This window comes from Typopeltis vanoorti, chromosome 25 (genome assembly GCF_054136105.1).
Source record: "Typopeltis vanoorti isolate ZY-2024b chromosome 25, IOZ_Tvanoo_1.0, whole genome shotgun sequence".
NCBI lineage: Eukaryota > Metazoa > Arthropoda > Arachnida > Uropygi > Thelyphonidae > Typopeltis > Typopeltis vanoorti.
Window position 1 is genome coordinate 74,294,860 of NC_143573.1, and position 13,709 is coordinate 74,308,568.

At 36.3% G+C, this 13,709-nt stretch overlaps 1 protein-coding gene across 1 annotated transcript in view; it reads left to right on the forward strand.

Moving 5' to 3' along the window:
* The first annotated feature begins 6,165 nt into the window (after positions 1-6,165).
* The window catches only part of LOC150092853 (uncharacterized), a 219,925-nt gene continuing 212,381 nt past the window's right edge, over positions 6,166-13,709 (forward strand). The window contains exon 1 of the mRNA XM_090414300.1: positions 6,166-8,092. Coding sequence (XP_090270426.1) covers positions 6,166-8,092 — 1,927 coding nt within the window. The remainder of the gene's footprint in view (positions 8,093-13,709) is intronic.

The window sequence follows — 13,709 nt, forward strand, 5'->3', positions numbered from 1 at the left end:
GACTGAGAATTGGGATGTGATTTCACTACATGTTTTAAGGGAATATGCTAAAGAACTAACCATGCCATTTACCTCACTGCTAAATGAAAATCTTGCAATGAAGCAGATGTTAAGATGTTTTTTGCTGATCTCCATTGTTACTGTATTTCTATGTTACATAATAGGCAGTGGAAGAGAGTTGATTAAAGTATTAGGCATGCATTGTGGAGGTGAAAGACTTGTAGACTAACCTCTTATTCAAAGAGTACCAAATCTTCTCTCCATGTCTTTACAGAACACCCCCCCCCCACACACACACACAGACATGCCACTGTCAGATTCCTTCCATCCAGGTTTGCCACAAGGGCCTACTCACCAAACTGCCTTCTTCACTCTGCAACTGGATTGCCAACTTTCTCATGGTCGCTTACTATGTGTCATGGTGGACAGTTCACTCTCCTCAGATTTCCCCACCATGTAGGAGTGCCCCAGAGTTCTGTTCTTTCACCCACTCTTGTATATAAACGACCTGCTCTCACAGACTTCCAATCCTACCTATAGCTTCACTGATGACAACACACTCCATTCCACCTTTTCATTCAACAAACTTGTATTAAAACTCAAGTATTAAAATCCTGAAGATCTATGATCAGGGACCTGAACTCAAATCTCTTAGCTGTATTCCAGTGGGGTAAGGACAACCTTCTAAACTCCATTGCCACCAAAAGCCAGTTCGTACTATCTCTTGCAAGAAAGAGGGGCCCCCCCCATCCCTTCCCCCTTACATTCAGTAATACTGAGATATCCAAACACGATCAGATTTCTCTTCTTGGGCTGACTGACATCTTCGATCTTTCCTAGCACAACCATATTTCAACTATAGTTTCTGCAGCTGCCAAAAAACTTGGTGTACTTTTTCAGACAAGACACTACTTCACAGCTGTGAACTCTATACAAAGGCCAAATTCACCCAGCAATGGAATATCGCTCCCATGTTTGGAGTGGTGCACCAAAATCCTCTCTAACATTGCTCGATTCTATAGTAGAGAGCAATCTGGCTAATTAATGATTCCTCTCTCACACAGATGTTCAGTTTCTGCCTTGTGCTTCTTCTACAGATACTTTCATGGACAGTGCTCTGCTGAATTGGCCACTATTATTCATTTCATTAAATTATTAAAACAAGAGCCACTGCTAACCAACACCCTTTTACAGTCCACCTTAAAACGCACCAAACCAACTTAACTGCTGCATCTTTTATTCCATCTTCTGTCCTTTGGAAAAGTCTCCCCCACTCTGCCTTCCCCAAAGATTACAACCCTCAGCTGTTCAAGCAGAATGTGAACAGACTTCCCCTTTCTTCTATTCCTCTTGCCCACACACACAGCACACTAGTGTGCTATAAGTCTTGTGGCCTTTCATGTGTAGATCAGATATATAAATTAAAAAGAACTGCATCAGCAAAGTTAATGGAGTTGATTTAGTAGTTAGTCAGGAAACTGCTTGATAACTTTGCAACAGGTACAATTCATATACTGTCTAGTGGCTGGTCTGGAATCTTTGAACTGGGAAGTTCTAGCATGCCCTTGTATGTGGATGTTATCTGCAACACACACATAAATGAACTGCATTTAAAAAGAGAATGGAAGAGCATTTAGACCACAACTTTGCTCTTGTGATCAATTGCATTCATCAGAGAGCAAAGTAGTAATATTTCACTGGTCATTGAAGGCCCTCTTCCTTCTAAGTATACACAGTCTTGTCATAAATACTGTTACAATTTTCACACATTTCCACACAATTGCATGAATCTGGTTCCATTAGTGGTGCTGTGTGCAACCAACTAATGGAACCAGATTCATGTAGTAGATACTACTACTAGACAGCTAGCAATGTTGTCTAGCTGTGTACGGGTTAACATGCTGTGAGGAGATTATGAAAACCGTGTAGCTGTAATAGCACTTTAGAAGGTTGGAATGAAACTATCTGTTATTTTCAACATGCTAAAAACACTCAAGATCAGTAGGGTGTTTGTGTATCGGACTTTTAACTGTTATAATGAAGCGATATCTGACTGCTAAAGAACAGGTCAGCCACGTTGTGTTGCAACAACTTGTGAGGGCTGTGAAAGCATGCCTTCACAGTTGAGAAGATTTTTACTTTTGAAGAGTCATTTAAGTGCCAAAATGATTGGTATATGCCCTGGATGGTTGCACAGCACTCACCATAGTACTCATGATTCAGAAAACTCATCACCTGTGGTATCAGTGATGGTTTGGTGGGGAGGGAATGTATCAGGGAGTATCCTGGTTGTATTTCTGCAAGAAAGGGGTCAAAATCCCTCTGCCATAGTGTATAAAGACGCCATGCTGGAACCTCTGGCACAACCCCTGAACAACTCCTTGTTTCCAGTAGACAGTGGGCTTCCCAACAGGACTCCACTCCTGCACACATAGCGAGAACCACGCAACAGTGGTTGGAGGCAAATGTGTCCGACCACATATCACCATCTGATTGGCTGTCTGTAAGTCCTGATCTGAATCCATTGGGCTTCAAATTGTGGTTGGAACTTGAGAGAATAGCCTTCAAGAAACGACACCGTGGCATCATCAGTCTGAAGGTGGATTTGGAGTGAGCAGTGGTTATATTTCCATTGGATGTTGTGCATGCCACCATCAACATGTGGCCTCACAGACTTAGGGCATGCGTGAATACATTGAATGTTGCTATATGCACATTACACATGTGGTTCATGTGTGTGCGTGCGTGCTGAAGCTGTAAATGATTTACTGATAGATTAAAGATTAATGCACTGAATAGCCATAACAGTATTTATGGCTAGACTAAGTATAGTTGGCATTTCCTTCAACTGAGGAAGATATACATTTTTGGCAGGAATGCTTGTCATATTTATTTGATCCCTTGTTTCTGGAAACAGGTTGCACTGCAGGAAGTTTGGATGGTATATGAGGATGCTACACATCCTCAGTTGCTAATGATATGAGGATGCTACACATCCTCATATCATTAGGAATTCAAATTAGTATATAGTATCACTATTAAATATGCATTTTTCAATTTAATGTGTTTAACACTTTCAATACAGATGTCTTTATCTCAAACACATCTCCATATTGTTTTACAGTTAGTAAAAAAGATTTGTACCTCTTTTGAACTACTTTTTTTTAAAGCATCTGTTTGTTCATAGTTGCCATCATCATAACATTTACATTGAATATTTGGAATGATGATGACAAGAAAATTAATTTTCGCACAAATTTTGGAATTACTATATTGCAATTCCTAAATTGGACCATGGAATCATGAGAGGTCTCATTCAGCCAGCAACATTATATATATGTGTGTGTGTGTGTGTGTGTGTGTGTGTGTGTGTGTTAAAGATACCAAGCAATTTTATAAACTTGGTTTTTAATCCTTTTTCCCAAGTAAGCAAACAGACAAGTAAGTCAAGTTTGCATCTGAACATGGTTCAGGTCTGAGGCAACTTGTGGTAAAGGTGGAGTAAGCTCTGATCACTTTCCTCTAATGCAAAGCAGATTCCCTTGTGGAGATATATGATGCTATGCATTAAAGGCAAGGGCCACTACCCAGATTGGTTTCGACCTTTATTGAGGTCTCATCAGTGAGAGCCAGACCCAAAAATGCCAAGGTTGAAGTAATGCAGAGCTTATAAATTTTACCTAAACAAGTTGCCACAAGGTGTTTTGACTTATTAAATTAAAATCTCAGGATAAGAGAAAGATGTAGAAAGTTTTTTTACCTTGGGTATACTATGTGTTAAAGATACCAAGCAATTTTAGAAACTTGGTTTTTAATCCTTTTTCCCAAGTAAGTCATGTTTGCATCTGAACATGTTCAAGTCTGAGGCAACTCGTGGTAAAGGTGGAGTAAGCTCTGATTACTTTCTTTAGTATTTCCTTTGCATTAGGGGAATTAGAGGAAATACTTAAAACATAAACTTATTCACACTCGGGGTATTCGTGATGCATTCTGGGAGTACGGACACTCACCCACTAGTTTTCATATAACAAATTCTCTCCTCTTCACCACACCTTTATACAACTTCTGGAAAATATGAAAACTTACTTTTCATATGGATCTAGAAAGAATAATTTCATTGATCCAGTATTATCAGGAAGTTGAGTATCCCATTTTTATTCTGCATTCTTTTTTTGTCTTACCCACATTGAAAGAAGATATTTTCTAAATTATTCAGTAAAAAATTTAAGAATTACAAGATCAGTTCAAGATAGACAATTACAAGAATTGTCTATCTTCTGTTTATACTGTTGACATAATTTTTGTTAACAGTTTACAAGAAGACAGATATTTCTGATGTAATGATTCAGTTGGCTGATTTTTGGAGAATCAATTGACTGTTCTCTTTGTATTATTGCAGTAGTTTAATGTTTTAAATTTTTTTTTTTGCATAATTACCTTTTGTACATTAAATTATATTTTGAATAGTCAAATTTGTGTTTTTGCTTTTCATTTTTCTAGTTTAAATGTTAGTGTTCATTTTTTACATTAGGTTTTGTTATATATTTGCATCAAAAACTGTTTTATTTGAGAGCAGTTACTTTGTTTTTTGATAGAATTAATGCTATAATAATGGAAAAGATATATTTTGATTATTAACATTTATTTTTCTTTATATATGCTTATGTATATATACATTTTGCCCTTTCATAATATTTTTGAATAAAGATATTCCTTGAAATATGACTGCATTTAATAAGAATAATAAATGTATATGTTTATAGTACGCTTTATGTTTATTTTATGCGCGTGTGTCTATATGTGTGTATATATATATGTATATATATATATGTGTGTGTAACAAGATTAGCATGTGCATGCAGTTCCTGGTGACAAACAATCCCATATTTCAGGCTGGCATCAGTGAGAGGCCTCCTCACATCTGTAACCATGGACCCAAGTCTGTGGTCACCATATGGCCATTACTCTCGACTCTCAAGGGTACCCTCTCCAGGCCACTCGGATACCTTGTCTCTGCCACCTGCTGTGGTGAACCCAGATAATGGTAATGATTCTCATTCTGTATTACTCTCACCCAACCATAGTTTGGATCCTTCAGAAGGAACCAGTTCCGTTTCAACATCCTTCAACTCTGTGTCAGTTGCCGATTCCAACTTTGGAAGTAATTTTACACCCTCTCCTCAAACAGCATATAAGGGACATCTAGTAGGAATTCCTGAAGATGACCCATTCTTTAAGTCACTAAATAGAGAAGGAGATTTAGGCCTGTATACTGGTTTTGGACAAAATGCTAGAGCAAGTTCTGCGGAACCTGACTCTGTTGGTCACACAGCAAGTTCTACGGAGTTTTTTACATCACATAGTTCCCTTTCCAGTCCAACCCTTTCTCCTCCTTCAGTTGGACCATTTGGTATTTTACCTCACGAAGCTGTCAGATTCCAGTTACATAAGTCTCAGAAAGGAAGTCCACAGTCATGTAAAACTGTGCAGTCCTGTTCCAGATCTGTTATTGTCGAAAACTTGAATCATGGATATTACTCACAACAAGCCTCCGTTCAGTCACCTTCAAGTTTTAGAGATATCAGAAATTCACCAAATTCCTCCATGATTGGTTCTACTGATAACTATTCACTGTACGCAAAACCTGATTTTGAAATGCATAATACCAGCTTAGTAAAATCTCAGAATCTTCCTTCCACTGCTCAACGGACAATTGAGTCATCTCACTTTAATGTTGATCATACAGATCAAACATATGGTTTATCTAGCTCATCTGGGAAAAGTGTGCCAAGTACTAGTGTTATTGTTCAGCACAAGCAATTGCAAAATGGACATGTACAACATAACTTGGTTTCTAGTAGTCATAGTGTGATTCATTGTAATCCTCAAAGAAATCATGATATTCAAGAGAATTCCCTTAAAACTGCAGAAGTTGGCCAACAAGACTATACATTTTATGGTGATGGGCAAAACATTCTACCCAATTCTTATTCGAATACACCAGTGCCACAGATGTCACCCCATCTTCTTCCATCACCAAGTGATAACCATTTACTTTCCCCTCATTCATTAGATATGGGTCACCATCCTAGTCCTTCGTCAGGTAATCAGTCGTACTATCCACCTGTTTGTCCTCCATTATCCGCTTCTCATAGTGATGCACCAATGTCAGTACAGAATTTTTATCCACATTCTCAACCACCAAGTCACCATCCAAGGTATGGCTCCTATCCTGCTGGTGGAGTTTGTCAAAGCAAACCACATTTATCCCATACTACTAGTTATCCAGTTATTCCTCCTTCTCCTGCACTGAAAGATTTAACTCACCAAAATGAAGCATTTTATCCTTCAGTACAAGACTCTCATTTGCAGATGAATAATTCACAAGTTCAAAATTGCCATTCCTCACATTATTCTAGTTCAAATGGTGCTTTTGATATGATGAATGCTCCATATAATTCAAGTGTTGAAAGTATTGCTCATGCACCACTAAATGCTGATAACCTACCTTCTATGGGCCCTAGGCTACTTCAGGAAATGAATAACAATTCAGGACCTTCTGCTAATAGATATCCTACTGGGTTTGAAGCAATTCCAAATGTAGAAAACTCTTTGAAAGGTAAAGGTATGATGGCATGCAATTCACATAGGAGTGTATATTATTCTGATACCAGAAATATTCTTCAGTCTAATTTAAAAAATGGTGATATGAGTGAGCATACTTTTCATATATCAAACTATGTATCAATTCAACAAGATTCTGAATCAAATTATGTTTCTGTTCAACAAGGTTTCGCTCAAAATCAAAATGTAAAAAGAAAGGGTAGAAGAGGAAGGAGGAAAAAATCTGAATATGGGAAAAATTTTTCTTCCATTCCAGGATATGAGCTTAATAGAGATAGGTTAATGACAACCATTAATAATTCGTCCATAAAAAGGATCAATTCTCCAGTAAACAGTACAGTGAAAAATGGACATTGTATGAATCTCGGGAGTAACTGTAAGCGAAATATGAGTGATAATTTTTATCAAAATTTAGACAAGTTTAATGGCAATTATATTGTAAATTCAGAATATGGAAGACTTTATAGTGCTACAACAGAAACAGTTCCAGGAACAAAACCTGTACTTTATCCTAGTATTGAAGATGACTTGCAGTTTTTGGCTGAACTTCCAATAATTGAAGACTGTGATGAAACATCTACTAGGTATACATGTATGAAAACTCGGAACAGAGATCCAGATGGATTCTTTCAAAGCTTTGTAAGCTTTCTCCAGCATCGTCCAGAACCATCTTTGGAAATAAACAATGAAAAGAGTGAAAAATATCAGGTTTTAAAGCACAGAAGAAGAAGGAAAAAAAAATCTAAGAAAGTGTTTAATAAGGTTATTGTTAGGATGGTAAGAATGAACCATAAAAGGTGGACGCTTACATTGAAGCATGAGGATTTAAGTTATCACAAAAAATCATATTCAAATAAGAATGTTAACAGGAACAATGAAAATATAGATGACTTTGAATCCACTTCATCGGATAACTCTAGTCATTCGAATTTGAAAAGTGAGAATTCAGATACTTCCTCATTAGAAGAGGATTCAGTAGATTCAAGTGAGGAAACACCAGTATTAAGGAACTGGAAAGTTCCTGGAAATAAGGAAGAGAGGAATAACAAGATAGCAGGTGGGATTTATAGAGGCAATAATCACAGTGTCATCCTCGAGAATGCCCACAGTATGACTAACTTTGGAACTCTTTCGGCAGGCAAAGAGAAAAACAAGGGAGATGACAGTCAGCTGGAACATCCCTCAGCAGAGATGACATCAGAAAATATTAATCTACCAAAGAAAAGAGGAAGAAAGCCAAAGTCCACCACAGGTCACCTTAGCGATCAACCTAATTGGACACGCCGAACATCTCTAAGAGTATCTAAAGGATCTGCCGTTGACTCAGTTGGATTTCCAAATGATCCAGTTAATGTTGAGAATAGTGCCACTCTTATTCAAGATTCCAGTCCAACTTCGAGGAGGACTTCCCTCAGAGTGCGTAAAGAACTTGTTTTGCAAACAAAAGACCATTCACAGAATGACCAAGGTAAGGGACTTTTAAATAACTTGTTATATATGACTTTATTTTAATTTCTTAAAATAGCTATAATGTAATTAATTGTTCATTAATAGTTAATCTTGAAAGAATCAATGCTGTTTAGCCATGTTGTGATTCTTCTGTTTATTATAAAATAGATCAGCTAGTAACTTGATTCATGTTTTACATGGCCAAACACATGAAATTATACATATTCATACAATACATTGTGTAATGTGTTTGATGAAAGCTGGAATATTAATTTAGAACCAAATTTTAAACTTAAGGAAGATTTTTTTGGCTTTCCAAACCATGTTGTTCCAGATAGAGGGCGCCAAAATCAGGACTCTAGTCTTTGTGTTGCTGCTACAATTTTGGTTAAGTACACCATGTTGTTTTAGTCTCGCGTATTGTGACAAACAGTGTTTTTGTGCTCTGAAGATGCTGGTTATAATACCAGCGAAATATCAGCATCAAGTCAATAAATTAATTATTTACTTAGTTTCTGTGTTCTGTTATACCGTTAAAATAATAAACAACATGTTGTGGTGTTCTGCCTTATTATTCTGTTTATTATAAAATAGATCAGCTAGTAACTTGACACATGAGATTATACATATTCATACAATACATTGTGTAATGTGTTTGATGAAAGCTGGAATATTAATTTAAAACCAAATTTTAGACTTCAGGAAGATTTTTTTTTTGCTTTCCAGGTAACTTTTTGGACTTAAAATTTAAGCCTATTAAAACAGAATCTAGATGTCTGTGTAATATGTGAGTAATGCATTTCTTGTCCATAATGTTCATTGCTAAAAGAAAAAGTTATAAGTTCATTTCTAAGCTAGGACTAGGCAGACTTTTTTTAACAGGTCCCAAGATTAGTCTATCTTTGGCAAAATCAGATAGTCTCTCTCTCTCTCTTCCTCTCATTTTTTTATCCTGAAAATAAGGCAGGTGAACTGTAGAAATCATGTCATTTCAGACAGAGTTTAGGAACATGAAGTAGGGGCAGTTTATAATAGTGTTTGGTGGTATTATAAACAACACCAGATGAACAATATAAATAATTTATTGAAGTATTTTGCTTCAATAAATAAAGTGTAAAGGAACTAATGTCCTATCAAGGCACCCTCTGGGGACAGGGGAAAAAAGTTAATTCAGAAAAATCAAGCTAAACATGGTCTTAAGAATGGATGTTGCCCAGAGTTTAAGGCAATGCAGCCATACTTATAGTGGCCAGGGGAGTTTTTTATAGCTTATGCTGATTCTAAAAATAGTCTCTTATATCTATTGTGATGTCTATGCAGCACAGTTGTTTTTAGTTTCATCCAGCATTAAGGAATATCCAGAGTATGCCAGTAGTGACTTGCTTTAAGGATGATTGCAAATGTAGTTTTTGCATTCTTCAAGGGCAGTGTTAACAAATCTTCTGGTCTGTCCATAGCAGGCTAAGCTGCAGGCACAAAGAACCTTGGAATCTTATACACTCCAGGATGTGATCTATCCATTTGAGAGAGAGATGGGTTGCTAGCTGAATACGTGGTTTGAAAGTGGCATGAAGATTATATTTATGAAGAACTGTGTTTTCAGATGTACCCCAGATATATATTTATAGAAATAGGAATAATTTTGTTGTGTGATTGTCATATTCTTATTTTGTTTGTCAGGTGGAAAGGTGGTGCGTGTGTGTGTGTGTGGGGGGGGGGGGGGGGCATGCAGTATTCTGTCTGTTTCATTGGGATTGTAGCTATAGTGTCATCAAGATAAGAGTTCTGTGACAAAGGCTGTCATTAAAACAAATATTTAGCCTTGGCTCTCGGTTTAAAGTGTTTTGAGAATGCTTTACTGTTGGTACGGATGGTGTGTGTGTTGGTTTCCTATAAAATGAAGAGGAAAATGAACCATTTAGTAGTCATGTAACTAGTATGTCTAAGAAAAAAATACAGGCACATGTTGTTTCTTTTCTCTCGTGAAATGTATTTTTGGAAGTTAGCTATTTAACTGTGATAAAAACATGTCATGCCATGACACCAAATAGCAAACAAGGTTCCTTGTGCCTGCAGCTTAGCCTGCTTTGAACATACCAGTAGATCTGTTAATATCTGCCATTAAGAACATAAATGTCAGATTCACAATTATCTGCACTGACCATTCTGACAGACCATTGTCTAGTCGCTTCTTCATACAGAATTAAATGAAAGAAGACAGTTGTATTGCCTAAGTAGCTATAGATCTGTGAGATTATTTTTAGAATCAGCATAAGTTATGAAACCTTTCCACCTAACCTAAATAATCATAGTAACATTAGTTAGAATAAGATCTGGAAGGCAATCATTCTAAGACTACATTAGTTTGATCTCTCCATTCCTAGAGCACACCTTTATAGGACATCAGTTCCTTTCTGGTTACAATTTGAATTGTTTCTGGAACAATCTTATTGAGTGCTGTGTCTTACCATAGTTGTAATTTCTATAGAAAGATGGCAGAAGTTGATATGTCAGTTTTTTCAAAACTGAGTTTTCTGTAAGTTCTTGTTTCTCTCAGGAGATCTAAAAGATAACAAAACCTGGTATGTCAGCTCCTGGTATTCATGGAGATATAAGTGGTGTCAGTTTCTAATATGTTAAATCAGAGAGACTCAGATAACATGGAGAAAAACCAATTTATTAAATTTTGCCATGTGGGAATTTATTATTATTTTATTACCCTAAGACCCCATTGAGTCAAAGACTCATCTACAATCATCTAGAATTTTTAAAACTAAAAGTTGGTAAAAAGAACATTACAAAACTTTTTTGTAATGTTTTTTTTCAGGTGACTGAAGAGACATTTCTATTGTGTGTGTGTGTGTTGTTGAAAATAATGTTTTCTTTATTTGTTATATTGTAGTGTGAAAATTAACAATGTGCATTTGTATGAAGTGAAAGATAGGCTTCCTACAAGATTTTTTTTACTGATGCACATGAATAAAGACACATTAGTGTTCCTAAAGGGGATTATATGCTCAGGCCAGGTAAAAGAGACATGCTAGAGGAAAATGAAAGTGTTGTTTGCCTGCACAAGGATGTGAGCCATGATGATATAAATGTAGGTGAAGCTTCATTGTCATGCATCAAAAATCTGTTTCTAGTGAAATAGAGTGCATAATTCAGACAATCATAGAGTGAAATTTTGCTGTGAAACTGATGCATCTACTTCTACACCATTAATTTTAATGGCTGTAAACAGCTCTAAACAAGGCAGTTGACAAGCTCTGCATGATTTGAAGAATATGAAGAAAGTGATGGTTGATTGTTATCCTGAAGTTGAAAAGGTAGCAGAAAAAAGAATTCAACTGCTTACAGGGAATGTCACTGAACTGGATATTGCAGCTAGTTCCACAGCCATTACATCATGTGCTCAAGAATCTGAATCTCCACAGTGGTTCTGTAAGTAGTGCTTCATCAGGTATCAAAAGAAAGCAAAAAAATGGATTACTTCCCCACCCTCTTAAATATAGAAATTATGCATGAAGAATATAAAAATAAAATAAAATAAGTGAAAACACTTGTGCTTGTTATGTTTTCAGAAACATATTCAGTGCAACAGGCTACAAATTTAAGGAATCTTACATCACTACCTGAAAAAGTGTGGTAAATTTAAAATGCAAAGGAGGCATGCTAAAAATATGGAAGAGCAAGAGAATATTGCCAACATTGTTCTATGATTTTCACATTTTAGAAGCTGAAAGAGGATATGAGAGTAAAAGAGCAGATAAGCTATCAGCTAAGCAAAATTCAGATGAAAGAGCACTTGTTTCTAACTTTTCAGCAAGTTCTGCCAACGCCACTTCTTTTGACTAACATTGCCTACTATAAAAGAATGCTCTTTACTTACAATTTGACCATGCAAGGCCACTCATGTGGCATGAAACTGTTGGTAGGATGGAAGGAGAGGTTCTGACCAAATTGCATCTTGTGTTTTTAAGAAAATAAGTTTTTCCATATACTTGAAAGCGTGTGAAAACCTCTTATGACACCTTTGGAGGACAGAATTTTTGGTCATTCTTGCAGTCCATGGGATTCTTAATAGTCTCCTCCACATCCATAATTCAAATGAATTGGTTTGCTTTCTGTCTTCTTAATAATCCAGCTTTCACATCCATACATCACCATTGGAAATACCATTGCTTTGACAATTCTAACTTTCGTGGCCTTACTCACAGCTCCATCTTTCATAATTTTTGTCTGTTTAACATGTTTCCCCCCCCCCCCATCACTATCCTTCTTTTAATTTCATCTGCACATTTACGTTCATTTCTGATTCTGGATCCCAGTAAATCATAACTTTCAAATTCATTAAAATTTCCCAAAGCCATCTGTTTTGATGATGTTTAAATTAAGCCTGGCTTTGTTACTTTCTGTCTTGACCAATAGAATCACTGCTTCAGATCTTCCTTAGTTTGTGCTATGAGGATTGTGTCTGATTGTGATCTGCTTTTCCTAATCATCTGCATATCTGAAATCATTTATTTTTCTGCCACCAATCTTAATTCCAGCCAGATCTTTTTCTAAGATAGCCATTTTCATAATATATTAAAAAGGAAGGACAACAGTATACTACACTGCTGCATCCCTTTTTCCACTCGAACACTGTCTGTTTCTCCAAAGACTGTTTTTACTGAAGCTCCTTGGTTGTCATACAACTCTTTTATCAAGAGAATTAGATGCTCTGGTATTCCCATTGATCTCATTACAGTTATCCACCATACCCTCAGATTATTTTAGAAGTTCAGTTATGAATACTCAATCCTCTTTTGCAGCTTTTCTTTTTTGCATACATGTAATATATTCTCCACTGATTTTATACTCTGTATCCCCATTTAAACCTATTCCATACTGTCAAGTGTTCCAAAAAATGCACATTACTAGTGATTTTCCTCTTCTGGGATATTGCTTCCCTTCATACACAACTTGTTGCTACCATCAAATGAACTTTGGGAGAAGATTTTGTGTTTCTTGGCAACAGCTTCATATCCTCCTGAATTTTTAACATTGATAGACCAACAAGAGAAATAGTGGCTAAACTCTTCTATGAATTGAATTGAGTATTATCAACCGTTCATTAAGGAGGAGCTAAAAAGAGTTCTTTTACTGTCTCGCCCTATTGCAATAGGTCCTGATGACATCCATTATGAGATAAAATATATTCCATCATCTTCTATTGATCTGCTTCTCCTAATATACAACAGAATACTTATGCAGGAAGTGTTTCCGGATTCTTTACATAAGTCAGTTATCATTGTCACAAAACTTGGAAAGGATCCCAACACAAACAATTATCAACCTATCACTCTGACCAGCTGTCTTTATTGGAAAAAATGGGTAATTCCAGACTTCTGTGGTATTTATATAGTGGTGATCTCTCTCCAATACACAATGTAGCTTTCATGGATATCATTTATCTTTGGACCATTTGGTCTGTTTAGAAACATGTATAAGAGAATCATTCTTGAAATGAGATCTGTCAATTTTTTTTTTACATGGAAAATGCTTATATCACAGCCTGGGGATATGGCATATTAAAAGATGTGACCTAGGTCTCAGAGGGCACCTTCCTGTATGTATTAAAACTTTCTGTTTAG